Here is a 15,364-nt window from a genome sequence, read left to right on the forward strand (position 1 = left end):
AATACTTCTATATATTTTAGCCCCACTATCTAAATACAAAGCTGAATTACATTATTGAAGTGCTCAGTTCAATTTAGAAATAGAATAAAAAAACAATATTTCAAAGGTGTCCCACATCCCCCTATCATTGGACGAATTTCTTGTATGTAGCAGCAGAAAGTTGTAAGTGAAAGATGTACAACTTTGTGCTACCCTCTCTTTGAGTTGTAGGGCTACATTAATAATACGATTTCTTTTATATTTCTAAAAGGGAATTGGGTTTAAACGTAATGTAATTTGGTTCTTCAAAAAAATTGAGTAACTAAATAAAATAATTATAAAGTCCAGATTTTTTTTTAAATAGGCAAAAATGTTGACTAAATCCATGTCCTGAGGGCCCAGAACTTGGAGCCCTATGCTGACTCTTCCATCGTTCTTCCAAAACTATCTCGCTCTCCCTACGAATGCTCCCCTCTGGATTCCCTTATAGTGAGGGGAATGAATACGTGAATTTTAAAAATTATGACCGTTACAACTTTACAGAAGAACTGATTTCTACAAAAAATGGTATAGGGGAAGTAAAAGCATTTTTGTATTAGGGCACCTTTAAAATCGGACTCTTTTCTCATAAACTTAAAATGGAGTTGAGGCTTATCATAAGAGAGAAAATCCCAATTTTCAAGACGCCCCAATTCTAAATTGCCCCACCTCCCTCTACATAAAAGAAGTTTTAATTAAATGTTCCTTTTTATTGCATTTAATATAATTTTTTATAAATATTTTTTACAAATTGATTCAGGTAACATTGATAATCTAGCAATGTTAGAATGGTCTCATCTTCAGCTCCAAGGTACTAAAATTACGTTGATATTGCAAACGAGTATTTCGAGATTTCTATTTCGAAATTAATGTATTGCGTGGGACAGAATGACTTAAAAAACATCATATCCTTCTCTATTTTTTAACATAATAAAAAATTTATTTAATTTAAGCTCTTTAGCATATAAAAGTACAATATTTGAACTATATTCTCTGAAAATATCATTAAAAAGAAAACTGGGGCCTGTTTTTTGAAGATTTTTTTCGTGGACAAAATTTACTAAGATTAATCTGAAATCCCAAAACTAATTATTTGCTGTTACCTGATGGGCTAAATTCGTACTTATACAATATACTTTTTTAGGTGAAATTTGGATTTTGGAAGATTTTTATACAAAAAAGAAAACATTTTCGACGTATTTTACACCACGTTTCGTTTCCACGTTTCTTCAAGGAAAGAAAAATCCACCGTTTAAATACGAATTTAACTCATCAGCTAATAGAAAATATTTGCATTTTGGATTTCTGATTCGTCTATTATGCCCGACGCACAATAAGTTTTGTTTTGTAAACATGGTTTTGACATTTCAGTGAGAGTGAATGAAATGTAAATCTAGTCATCTCACTTACTCTCATAGGAAATTTTGAAAACAAACAAAACTAATTGTTCTGAAAAATCTTGTTTGCTGAAAAGTAAGTTTTTTTTCTCAAAAAATAAACATCTAAAAAAATCAAGTCCCTCTAGCTGAATTTTTAAATTTTTTAATGAAAATTTTGGAAAATATTTTTTCAATTTTTAAGTTTTATATGCGTAATAGCTTGAATTAAATAGTTTTCTCTTATGACCAGAGCACAATAACTTTTGTTTGTAAACATGTTTTCAAAATTTCCCCTAAGAGTGAGCGAGATGACTAGATCTATGTTTCATTCACTCTCATTGAAATGTCAAAAACATGTTTACTAAAGAAAAGTTATTGTGCGTTGGGCATTATGCTAAAAAAAAATCAGAAAATATTCTGTTAAGCATATTTTGATTATAGCAACTAACCAACTAACTGACTTCCAAAATTTCAAAGTCGTTTATTTTTGAAACCATGACAAATAGGGGAAATGCTTCTAATTTTGTCCAGTTTCTTATTTTGGACACTTTGAGGATAACATTGGACACTAAAAATAAATTGATTAAAATGATGGATTTTTATTCCAATATTTGATGAATAATGAATTCTATCTAAATATTTGTTCTTTTTGGAATATTTTAACACTAAATACGTTAAAATTTGAATATGATTTGAGTTGAAATTGCTTTGTTGAAAATTCAGTGTGAGCAATTGCTTACGAGAAATATGACAGAACTTCGTGGCTTACTTCAGTCTTATTTAGTTTTGGTGAAGTACTAACAAAGTTTGTTCGCTGTTTTTGAGTGATATTGTTGAATATTCATTGAATATTGTGTTGATTCACGTTACTGATGATTTGTACATTTGACCTGAAATGAGATTTGCCTTGTGAATTATATTTTTCGTGTGAAAAATGGGAATTTTTTTAAGACATTCACTAGTGAGGTGATGATTCTTATTTTGGACAGGTGTTTTTCTCACGAAATTTCGTGAAGTTTTAGCTTTTGTGATGACTAGGTTGGACAAATGCCTGGAGAAATGAAGGAGCATCATCTCTACGAAAGAGATGCAGTGAGAAATGCCTTGAAAGGCTCCCGGAAAGGGCAGGGAATGAGCGAATCCGCACGTACTTGGAGTACCGAAGTCAACTCACTTTAATGAATGATATGGAAAGTTTTCGGGCTTCTTGTGACATTCCACGTTTCCCTTACATGACCAGGAAGAGGACTTGATAAGATTGGTTCATAAAATGAAGAACAATGGGCATACTATTGAGGCGGATTATCTGTCCAAATTTACAGACAAGTTGTAAAAATTAATAACCAAGTTGTCCAAAATAAGAGTCAAATTCACCTCTACATATCAATTCATTTTTAAACGTATTAAAACTAATTTTAGTAAAAATGAGATGATAAATAGCTTGCCAAGTTTCTAAACAATCCTTCTGAAAAGAGAGTAACAAGAAAAGTCAATTAGTATTGAAAATATGGCACTTCAAACTTAGGATATCGATGCTTATATGCAGACTGTCCAAAATTATAAGCACTTCCCCTAGAGGTCTCAAACTTTAGAGCTCATATAAGTCTCTGACTGCCTTCTTACATTCATTCTAGCTATAAGAAACAAAAAGTAATGTGTCTGAATGATAAAAATACGCCCCTAAAGCTGGCTTGTCGAAAGACGGCTTGGTAAAACTGATGGGAGTGTAGTCTAATCATTATTTTATTTATATTTATGTTAAGTCGTCTCTCATCTTAAGCCGTAGGTCTGTTCAGCAAATTGCAATTTAATAGTTTATTAAATCGAATTAACATTATTTTCAAATAAAAACGCTTCAAGTTTGCCCACAAGCTTAATTTAAAATGAAAGAATCACACCTTTTTAAGCTAATATCGATCGCTCAAATTTTACAGGAGAGCGATTTGGAGCTCAGATTAAAATCTCTATAATTTTGGAAATAATTATCTTTCAAGTACAATATTCATAAGGAAAGTAGAGGGTTTAAAGAAGTATCCAAAAAGCTAATAAAACGATTTTTGTATAAGAAACGAGTTGTTCGACTTATATTCTGAGTCGTCGATATAGGCTTGTCACTAGCTTTAGTAATTACGAAAACTAAAGCACATTACCTAGCTTTGAGTCTGAAGTTACCCTTATATACAGGCAAGATATTTGGAAAAATAAATCCATTAATTTCGAAAAGAAAACACTTGAATTGTTTGTTATTTAGGATTTCAGGACCATCGGAAATTGGTTTAAACCTTCAGTCTGAAAATCGTATTATTCCAGGACGTATCAATATAACACGGGATTCATACCAAGGCTTAACTTCTTTATAAATTCTCGTCAGTCAAGATTTTTTGGCAAAACTTAACTAAAATTGAATTAATAAGGACAAATAATCTATTAGAATTAGATTCTTAACCTCAATAAAATTGGTTACTATTTAGGATTTAAGGTTCTTAGGGAATTGGGTTAAACCCGCTAGCTAAACCTCTGGTCTAAAGATCGCCTAATTATCGTGAAAAAATTGCTAAAAAGTTTAACAAATTAAAGTTAAAAAATAAATTATGCCATATTAATTTAAAATATGTTACTGAAATTTAAAAATAAGTAATTTTTTTTATCTTATGTTTTAATGTTTAATGTTTACATTTTCGAAAATTATTGCAAAAAATTATCTACTACATTCCGGATAATTATATGGTTTACTTTTCAAATAGATTGCTCTTACAGCTGTGTCCAAAATAAGTAGATCTTCTGTAGAACTTCTTCAGCAAGTAAATCACTTTCCCCAAGTGATATTCCATATTTTGCACATTGCTGTAACTCAAAACCGCGAAGAATTTGCAGCTATTTTGCAACAAAGTTGCGAATAAAATTGATAGTCAATTTAGATGTACTTTTACTCACCACAAATCCAGCATCAATTTGCTATATGCGGGAAAAGTAATTGACCAAAGTGGGTTGAAATACCAATAAGTGAAAATTATTGTTGTAAACATTTGGTCATCATTTCTAGATTAATACACAATTCTAGGCTTAGGAGGCAATTTGCTGTTTAAATAAATACAACATTGCAAATTATGTGCTTAACTCTAGGCTAGAGAGATGCATTTGCTTTTGAGATTTTCTTATGCTCATCTAAGCATAATTGTTTGTGCAAAGATTGCATGAAAAAGTGCAACAGCTCAAAATAAACCATTCAACCTTCATTTAAGATGCATCATTCAAAGTTAAGTGAATTTTCTTTCACTGTCTTTCACTGAGAAAATTTCCTCGTTCTAAAGTGCTTCATGAAATTCTGCTGAGTTGTTGCAAAAGAGCCACTAAGTGGCTCTTTTCTCACTTGAGATAATTTTCATATGCGGAAGTTTCAATGTTTTCAATGTTCCTTTTTAATTCAATGCTATAAAATACCTAATTTATTTGTTAGACGTTTAATGGTTTATCCTTGCCAAAATATAAATTGATATAAACATTTTTGGGCGAATAATTGGCGTTTTAGATAGTAAAATTAATAAATTTTCTTTGGTAGCAAAAAATCATTCATATATACTTACTACATAATTGTCAAGAAATCATATTAAAGTGCTCCTTTGATGCCATTATATACATTATAGATATTATATCCTTTACAAACATTATAGGTTTTAATTAAATAAAAATAATTTCAGTGCAGAAGTGTCAAATTAAATGAGATTGTTATTAAATTAGCGAAAACCAAGGAGAAAATGGGTAGTGTCTGAAATAAGCAGCAATTCAATTTTTCTCCCAAATAACTAACGAGACATGTAGATTCATCAATTTAGATTATTTTCATTTAACTTACATTATCTTGAGTTTTGTAAAGTAAAATCACAGAATTATGTTCATTGTGATAGATAGGGAAAAGCTTACAAGTTTCGAACATACTCTGTCTTGGAATACGTCATATTTATGGTCAGATTCATTAAAAGAATATGGTAAAAATATGAAGTGTTCGATACATGAAAGCCTTCCCCTAGATAATAAGATTTGTAGTTTAGTGTTCATCACCGGCTTAGCATTCACGTTCAACCTCCCGAGCTAAACGGTGAGAAACTCCTTTTCAAATTTCGTTACATCCATTTCCTATTCAATTCCGTTTCCCTTGCACACCTAGAAGTCTAAACAGACTCAGAATGATCTTCGAGAATAGTGTTTAGTCTGTCCCAAATTATCCCAAATTATCATACACTAAAGGCTTTACTATTTTCTATAAAAAGTCCTTTGTATAAATTTCCTTTATCTGATTCTTTAATGCCAAATTCTACAGGATGATAAATATTCTCGAGAATCAGCATGAGTCTGTCTGTGCCCTAACAAATACTGTTAGCAACTTCAAAACTAATTCCTTGATTTTGAGTTAGGGGAGGACTAGGTAATATCACCCAGCTTACCAAATGTTTTTAAAGATCATTTCATTAAATGTTTATGAGACTTACTTATTAATGTTACATCGAATTAGTAGGGAAAATCACATAATGGCACTGAACAGACTAGGCTTTTTCTCTTTTCATCGATTTTGAAAGGAGCAATGCAGAAGTCAATGATTGAGTCATTCATTGCTTTCGATTTGATCACTCACTGATCAGCTGATTTTGACGGTGGTCGATGAAATTTTGAACAGTGAATTTAAATAGAGAATGTTAACGGACTATGTGATATAGAACTGTCAAGTAAAGAGCAATTGGCCGGACAATTGCTTTTTGCTTTTTGTTCAAAATACAGTGGTGGAAATAAGTATAATTCCACCCCTTAATCCTTAAAGAAACTCAACAAAAAAAAGAAATGTAGAAAAAAATTCATTCGTAGACCATAACGTCCTTTTATGCCAACATAAAAAACGACATTTTGATTTTTTATTCTAAGTATTTTTAGAAATATAATAGAATTTTGTTTTTTAGGGTGGAAATAAGTATAATTCCAGTCAATAAATTGAGCGCTAGGGTATTTATTTTTGAACACTGAGCAACACTGATAGTGACAAAAAGCTCTTTTGGCCTCTAACAACAGAAGATTTTTTACCCTTGGGGTACCTTAAGAGGCATATATGGCGGATATATTGACAAATTTAACAATTATCTGATAGAATCTAGTCAGTTTTCTTAGTTCCTAAGATCCATCCCCACCAAGACTTTAATTTTTCCCTTATTTTTGTTCGTTAAAGATTTTTCCTACGATATTTCGGAAAAAATTAATGCAAAACTTTAGAAAATGGAACTTAATTTATTAATTATAGTTAAAAATGAAATTATTAAAAGATATTAAGCTAAATTTGGTCAAAAATAAATACCCTAGCGCTCAATTTACTGAAGAACTCAGCGAAAAAAGTTCTTTTAATAATGCATTTCATTTGGATAGATGAATCTCTTCGGTTTGACATTTTTACTCTACGAAAAATTCGTTCTACGGTCGACTTATTCGAAAGAAATCTCCTGCGTACCTCATAAAATTAAAGGTTACGGCTTGGTAGGGTCGATAGTTGCCTGGGTTGGCAATAGTGAATTGGGTCATATGCTCTGCAAGCAATAAAAAACATCAAGGTTATGTGAAGAAATTTTTCCGTAGAGTCGGAATTAAAAACATTTATCTCTTCAATATTATCGTAGTAATATATTCTAAACTTGTTTTTTTTTTTTAATTTAGGGTAAGTGCATTTCACATGAACTCCCTTACGCTTTTTAAAATATTAATGTCATCTATATTCCTTAAACATTCGTATTTGAGCAACTTGACTAAAAATCAGTTTTAATTGATAAACCAAATTATTTACTTTATTTTTATCGATTATTTAATTTTAATTTCTTGGTTTTGTAGTTATTTGAAACAATGATGAACTCTTGAGAGTTTGAGCCCAATGCGAAATTTTCTTCACTATTGTTTTTCATTCAGAGAATAGGGAGAGGTGGGGCTACTTTGACCTGTGGACTACATTGATATATAGGATTTTTTCGTCTATTTCTAAATAAAGCTGGTCCTTACAATTATTTTATTTTGATCCACAATTGTTTTCTTTTAGAAATATGCGAAAAAATCATATTACAATGTAGCCCTACCTCCCCCTATTGTTAAATATAGTAACTTCTTCGATTGTTTGACTGCAGTTTAGGAATTTAGTAATTTGACACCTGTCAAACACCTGTTGACACCTGTCATTTCTATCAATTGCATCATACATTTAAACAACAACGCCAAAAATTGATGAGCATCACCTTGTGCTTGAAGAGTAAATTAATATTTTACAAGCACATTTAGGAGAATAACAGAAATAATCGACCATTCCCAATAAATTGCTGAAGTCTCCATCTCATGGCATCAATTGGGTGGAATATTCTTGGGCAATTTGGTATGAAGTGTGCGAGGAAGTGTTTTGGCTACACATGATTGAACTCATTCCCACAATCGCATTAAATATTCGTCTCTCTTACCTTATTTGCCATCCAGCGGGACAATTTTGGCATTGGGCAAAATCCCTTGTGACTCTCTTTTGCAGTCTTTTCCGCAGACTCTCTTACCTTCATTTCTCATCCAACATTTCTTTTTCTCCTTCATCGCATCTCATTCTTCTCCCTCAATCTTCTCCATTTCTCTTATGGTGGCACTGGAATGTGCAACTTGTGCGAATTGTCGAAATTCCTTATGAACACAAACCATAATTGGGACGTCTTTGGACAATGCATTTTTATAGATGGGAGGATATTGATGGAGCAATAGAGCAAAAACTATATCAGAAATTTTTATTTTTGTTTTGTTTTTGATTTGTTTTTTTGAATTGGAATATTTCTTATAATTTTTTTTTGTATTTATCTGTCGGATTTTCTTTCAGGACAGCGCGCCTCCATTGAATTTCTCACGGAAAACCTTCCCGTGCGAGAGGGCAAAAAGATCCGTTTGGTCTGTCGAGTGAAAGGTCAACCGCCACCGAAGATCACATGGTACAAAGATGGTAGTTCCATAAAAAGAAATCGCACCAGATATACCTTTTCTCACTTTAAGTAAGTGCATTTTTCATTTCAATTTTTATCACTTTTGCTCTTTCACTTGACAAAAGTATAACAACAAATTGAACATCACCTTTAATCTTCTTTAATTAACCAATCATTCTTCCCATTATGTCACCATACAATTCATTGAAAATTTTGTCCCAAACACAATAGACACGATTTGCCGTACACTATAAAAATCAATTTAAATTGATTTTTCTAAATTAGCCGGAGATCCGGGTCAATTTTCCTTCAAAAATTTTCTATAAAAAACTCCATAGTGAATGCGTATTATTGTGTGAAATCGCACCAAAAATAGACAAAAATTTAATTGAGATGCTGTTTTTTGTGACATCAATGACTACCTTATGTAATTCATGGGTATTTTTGCTCATATGATCTATTTTTTTACCATGTTTCTTTTCTTTTTTTTTCCATCCAACAGGAGAAGATCGATCTTGATCATTGAGTCGGTAGGAAAAAACGACACGGGACAGTATGAATGTCGCGCTAGGAATAAATTGGCGAAACAACCTGTTACACGAACAATGTTCTTGAGAGTCGATGACCAACCAGATCAAAGTGAGATTTCTATATTTCTTATATTTACTAACATTTCCTTTTGGCATTGGTGCATCCATCTAGAACAGAAGTCTTGGGGTTGAGAGTGTTAAGAGACATGTGTGAAGTGTTTTTATTTTACATGACCTCAATTATAAAGGAGAAATCTATTAATATAGAATTTATTAAAAATAATACCGCACAACATCCTGGAATAAGCGGAACTAGACTATCTTTTAAGTAAAACTTCCAAACATACGTTATCATTTTTTATTTCGAAAGGAGGGAGTTTTCAATTTCATGCTATTAAGGCTATAGGATAAATTAAGCTAATTCAAAACCTGCTTCAAATGGAAATTTTTCGCTACTCCAAATGGAAACTTCAGTGTTTTCATGATAAATACAGTACTAAATTACTATATTTATATATTTTCTATACCTCAGTTTCATTATTTAGTTAATTTTGCTTCAAATAAAGCGAAAATCCATTCATATTCACAAATTTTAATTTGTTAATTTCTCAGAAAAATTAAAAGTGTACCTCTTAACCATCGAATTTTTCATTGATCGACCATGTTTTCCAATAAAGAACACAATGTAGTGACTGTTGTTTATTCGTTTTGTTTAACATTTATGTCATATTTCTGGATAATTTTAGTTAAATTAAATTCTAATCTTTATTGTTAACGGTACATGAAGTTTACAAATGAAATAATTATCTATTTCGTGAACAAAAAGGGCTTTTCTGAAATGTCTGCAAATGCTTCAAAAAGAAACCCCGGAAATATGATTTTTTGGAGACATTTTCTTATTGTTTTTTTGTCAGTTTCTTACTGTTTGTCTCCAATTAGAAACTTTCCCTTGCCTCCATTTGGATTAATATGTTTCCAATAGAAGCATTTTACGCTCGCGTATTTTTCTTGTATTTAAGAAGCTTTCAAGTTATATCTAAAAAATTTTCACTAAACAGTAACATTCTAGAAGACTCAAGGAGCAAATTTATGCAATTCTTTTCAGAAAAAATATGAACTTAATGTGTTGAATCTTCTGTCAAAGTTAAAGCGTCTGGAAATGGTTTTGAATTAGGACATTTACCCTAGGTTTAGCCCAGTTCCCAAAGGTCTCAAAATCTACAATACCAAATGTTCTTGTTGGTTTCTTTTCAGAATGTAATGAAATACTTTCCCTGAATCCTGAGCCAAAATTTTACCAAAAATCTTGAAATGTGTGTGCATTCCTTTTGGGGACTTATATTCGTAATATGATCATTTGACGAGCATTTTTTTTTCTTTCACAAACATTTGTTCATACATTTTTTGGTCTGACGAAATTTAACAAGCAAGTGACAAAATTCTACAAACTTCTGTACTTTTACAAACATTTACGAACGAATGTTTGTAAAATAACAAAAAATGTTCGTCAAGTCATTAAGTTATGAACAATGTTTGCAAAAAAAAGTGCAAACTTTTACAAACTTGTTTGCCTTTGTTTTCACTTTCACAAACAAATGTCGTTACTTTACGAACAATTACAAACATTTCACAATGATGTTTTTTGTGTTTATGAATTTTTACGAACAAATGTTTGTAAACAAAAAAGAAAAAACCCATGAAGTGAATATGTTACGATCAGCGTTTGTAAAAAATTACAATTTTTTACAAACTTTTTAGAGGGTTATACGATATACGAGCCATAAGTCTCAAAGAATTTTGGGGAATTCAAAAATATTTACAAACAATGAACTTCCTGGGGTCGATGAAAAACCTACTGGGACTTTAAGAACTCGTGTCTAATCTATTGGATCTCTTTCTATACCATTTTCATGGTACATTCGAGCACTTATCCTCATAGGAAACATTATCAAAATTAACACATCTGATAAAAACGAGCACGTAGGGGAAAGTACGCTACCTTAGGGCGATTTATGCTTCGGAGTCCGAAGTTCGGACAATTCATTTTTTTTATTATGTTATCAGTGTCCATCAAACCTAATAAAAAGTGAAGCTGATTTTCACTTTTCCTTGTAAAAATTTTGCAGATATTGCACCGCGACGTAAACAATTTTGCTCATAGTTCTTGTATTATTTCGGCGAACATTATGAAATATGAATTTTAAGATAACTTTTAATGGACGATTTCGAAATATATCAGACGTATCAGACTGATAAGCAAATTCTCTTTAGGAAAAAACTTGCCAATAGTCTTCACTGCGCCTATGCAAAAACGTATGGAAGAATAAAATGTCGAGAGGCCCCTGGTGTTATAAATGAATTTGGCCCCTAGTCCAATACCTCAAATTTTCAGAAAAGAGCTATGGGTGAAATCCATAAGGAACATTGAGAAAAAAATTGAATTGTCCGAAGCTTGAGCAGTCGTACCAAGGTACCGCGCTTTCCACTACAGTAGTTTTCTTTGACAGCTATTTTCTCTAAAACACTTTTTTTAAGTTTAAGTTGGTCCTGATTAAAAAAAAAATATTCAAGATTTTAAAACTACTTTTTAAGAAATTAGAAAATTTGTATTTTTATACATATTTTACAAGTTAAATGTAAACTTTTTGCGTGGAAAGGAAATTTTTTGTTGAATTAAAAAAACACAAAAATAAACAAAATTTTGAATATTAAATAATTTTTAGTTCATTAGAAAAAGTGCAATAATCTTCTAATTATTTTCTTGAAAGAAGATATTCCGACAGCTTTTTATTACCGGTATAAGTAAGTATACGTACATGCTAAGCAGTAGTAGAAAAATTTTGCAATTCAATATTTAAAAAATAGCTATAAAATAGTCTATTTACTTAATTGTTTCTAAATTTAAACATTTAAACATTTTAAACTATTTTATGTTTTTTTTTTTTAATTTCTTTTCTCTAAAAATGTTTATGGACTATCATATTAAAACTACATCTTCCTGAAGTGGCGGAGGATCGACAAACGTGGGCTGCTAGATTGGATGTCATGGGCCCGCGACCTCAATAGGGATAAGCGGTTGAAAATGAATGAATGAATGAAAAAACTAAGCCTAGACCAGATAGTTACCCTTGGATATTGGCTATTTCAAAATGAACATTTCCCATTTATTTATTTATTATCTCTATATTTTATATTTTTAGAAGTCATGCATATATGAAACTGCCACATTTTTACTTGCATAAATAATTTTAATTATTATGCACAAGACTTATGGGGGCGTACCTGGTGTGTATTTGATGGACGGGGCTTTCTGGTAGGTGTGGCAGGTGTTCACATATATAAAATATTTATATTATTGGCTGCGTGAAGTAGCCCTATCCTTCCCTTTGCCTTGAGAAATTTTTATAGTTCACATACTGCTGTAAGGAGATGTGACCTATTTTTCTTTCGGAAAAACACCTGTTCCGCAGGGAACACCAATTGACAATTTCATAAAAATATTGAAATTTTATTATATTTAATAAAATGCAAAAAAAAGTTCTTTCATTAATTTACTATTTCCTATAAGGATAGATGTTCAAATCTCTTGTCCCAAATGGTACAAAAGGGACAGATAATCCTAACCGGCTTATGTAGGTGAGATTCTTAACGTGAGCTAACTCGGAGTGCATGCAAATTCGATTTGATGCTGAAGTAGGGAGACGCCATTCAGTTATCTTGAATCAAATTCGTGAAATTATACAAGTTTTGTATTTGAACCAAAATGTCAAGGATTTGGATGAACTGACAGAAAAGTGTTATATGGGTGAAATGTAGACCAGAATGTTCTCTATAATTTTGCCGTAGAACTTGAACTCATCGATTACTCAGGAGCCAAGATAAGCGAGGTTTTTTGTTTCTTAACTCGTTTTTTCATCCAGAGTGCCCCAAGTGTTCATTTGTTGAACTTCAACTAAATCAAAGAATTGTTGTATTTTGTGGGACTTTCCATTTAAAACCCTATTTTAAGTGTCTTGGTGGAGTAGAGGCAGTCAAATTGGCATCTGAGTGATTTCAAAGCGTTATTATGGGAAAAATCAATTTTTTCACACTTAAACGGCAAAATCGGAGTGATAGCGTAGTCTGAGCGGAAAATGATGTATGGACGAAATGTAGAGACAAATGTGCTCTACAATTATGTTGAAGTAATCATCAAAATCGGTTCAGCGACAGTCGAGATAATTGAGGTTATGTGATATTGAAAATGGTTTTTCGACTGTGGCGCCCCTGGTGTTGGTCCCACGAAGTTCAAACATTCTAGAAAGTTGTAGCATTTGGTGAGATCTTTCGTTTAAGCCCCCATTCATCAAAATCGGTCACATAGAACCGGAGATATGATTTTTTGAATTTCGTGAACTTTGACCCCTCATATCTCCGGTTCTATTGAAACCACAGCGCGCATACGCACCATTTTGGAAACGTCCTAGACTTGACTACAACATACTAAAATTTCATTAACTTGCACAATGCCGTTTTTGAGAAAAGTGACTTTGAATTTCGATGAATTTTGACGCTATCACAGCGCCACCTGTAGTGACTTTTTGAACTTCCATCTGAAAGTGCTCATCGAGACGAAACCAAAAAGGTAAAATTTAGGTCGATATGTTAATTAGAACCGGAGATAGAGGCCGGTCAATGTTCGAACTTTGACCCCTTATAGCTCGGGTCAGGGGTTATGGATCGACTTAAGGTTTTTTTTGTTTGATAGGTATAATCAACGGCTACAACATACTAAATTTTCAGCCCGATGCACAATGGAATTTTTGAGTTATTTAACTTTTAAGATTTAAAAATTTTCTTTTTAAAAAAAGCGCCCCTAGGGGTGGTTTTATGAACTTGCGATGTTAGAAGGAGAAGTGGCATTTCACGAGAGCTTTTCAAAAAGCCCTCACTTTTTAAATTCTGACAATTAGAATCGGAGTTATGGCCATTTTAAGAAATTTTTTTTGGACCCTTATAGCTCGGGTCAGGGGGGTCGGGGGACCTTAAGTTTGGTATTGATGGAAAGCTCTAAGGCCCAGCTATAACATACTAAAATTTGAGTCCGCTGAATGCCATAGGGGCGGAGCTATTGAGAAAACAAAAAAAAGGGGGTCTTCAAAATGGCGGAAGGAGGGGTGGGGGGTGGGGGGTCAATGCACCAAGTTGCAATTTTCACCCGATATATAACCTTTGCCGAAAACCGCAAGTCGATATCTTTTTTAGTTTAGGAGCTATTAAGCTCCAAAGAGCGGCCGGCCGGCCAGCCGGCCGGCCGGCCGGCCGGCCGGCCGGGAACGTAAATTAGCCACATATATATTCGTGATCAGGAAGTGCTGAAACACATTTTGGCCAAATTTGAGGTCGATCGGACGACATGAAATTTTGTTAGGATTATAGTAGGTGAGATTGTTAAGAATCTCACCTAATAGGGTAGTAATTGGTTATGGTACGATTTCTTAAAGTGCCAGTGTTCATTTGAAAAGGTCTCATATCAAAAAATAAAATAAACTTAAAGAAATTTCACAGGTCCATTTCAGTTTTGTTTTTGAGGAATTTGTTGCTGCTCCATTTAGAATTTAAAGAAATTTAACACGTTAAATTATATGTTTATTAGACAACACAATTCGGACTTTTAAAAATTAATTTAAAATTTACAGAGTAGAGGAAACTGGGGCAGCAGTAAATATGGGCTAGCTGTAAACACTGCATTTCTTTAAATTAGACTTCAGAGCACGAGGCCTGTATGAATTCATTGAGTCCAAAGGGATCCTTGTCAATTGAAGAAATGGTTGACTTAAGTCCAAGTAATATGGACATAAATATCAGTGTTCCATGCTATCCCACTCTCATGTTTAGTACTGCCCCAGTGTCTCCTAAGATTAATTACATTAATAAGGGGATCATATAATAGAAGATATAATCTACAAGAATAGATATAGATAGATAGATATTTTATTTCCATGGTTGCGTCTACCGCCGACTGACCAATACAGGCCTCATCAGATAAACGGTAGAAACCCCTGATCGTGTCTGTATATGCCACTCGTACAATCAAATATTTTCCTGAATATACAACATATAATATTTGCTGATTAAATTATAAAAATAATTCATGAGAATTTTAAAAACAAAATTTTAAATTTTAAAAAGGTTTAATCTTTTTTCCAAAATGACACTAATTTTGAAACAAGCAGGAAAGTTGAATTTTAAAAAAATCTGAAGGATTAAATGATATCACTCTATTAGGTAAACAATTCTATATAAATATCGCTTGTTTTGAAATTACATAACTTAAACCTTGTAGCTAAACCTTAAAGGCCTCTACACATTAGAAGCGATTTTCGTCAAAAAAAATCTTTTTTGAAGAAAATCGTAAGCATTGCTGTAGGTGGAAACGTCAAAATTCTTGTCAAAAATGCAATTTTTGACGATAATTGCTCCCAAT

At 32.3% G+C, this 15,364-nt stretch overlaps 1 protein-coding gene across 4 annotated transcripts in view; it reads left to right on the top strand.

Moving 5' to 3' along the window:
• LOC129804825 (protein vein) overlaps positions 1-15,364 on the top strand; it is a 95,122-nt gene that overhangs the window by 68,648 nt on the left and 11,110 nt on the right. For all 4 annotated transcript variants that reach the window (XM_055852458.1, XM_055852455.1, XM_055852457.1 and 1 more), the window contains exons 3-4: positions 8,269-8,437; positions 8,871-9,007. In XM_055852458.1, the coding sequence (XP_055708433.1) occupies positions 8,269-8,437; positions 8,871-9,007 (306 nt within the window). The remainder of the gene's footprint in view (positions 1-8,268; positions 8,438-8,870; positions 9,008-15,364) is intronic.

Source organism: Phlebotomus papatasi, chromosome 2 (assembly GCF_024763615.1).
Source record: "Phlebotomus papatasi isolate M1 chromosome 2, Ppap_2.1, whole genome shotgun sequence".
Classification (NCBI taxonomy): domain Eukaryota; kingdom Metazoa; phylum Arthropoda; class Insecta; order Diptera; family Psychodidae; genus Phlebotomus; species Phlebotomus papatasi.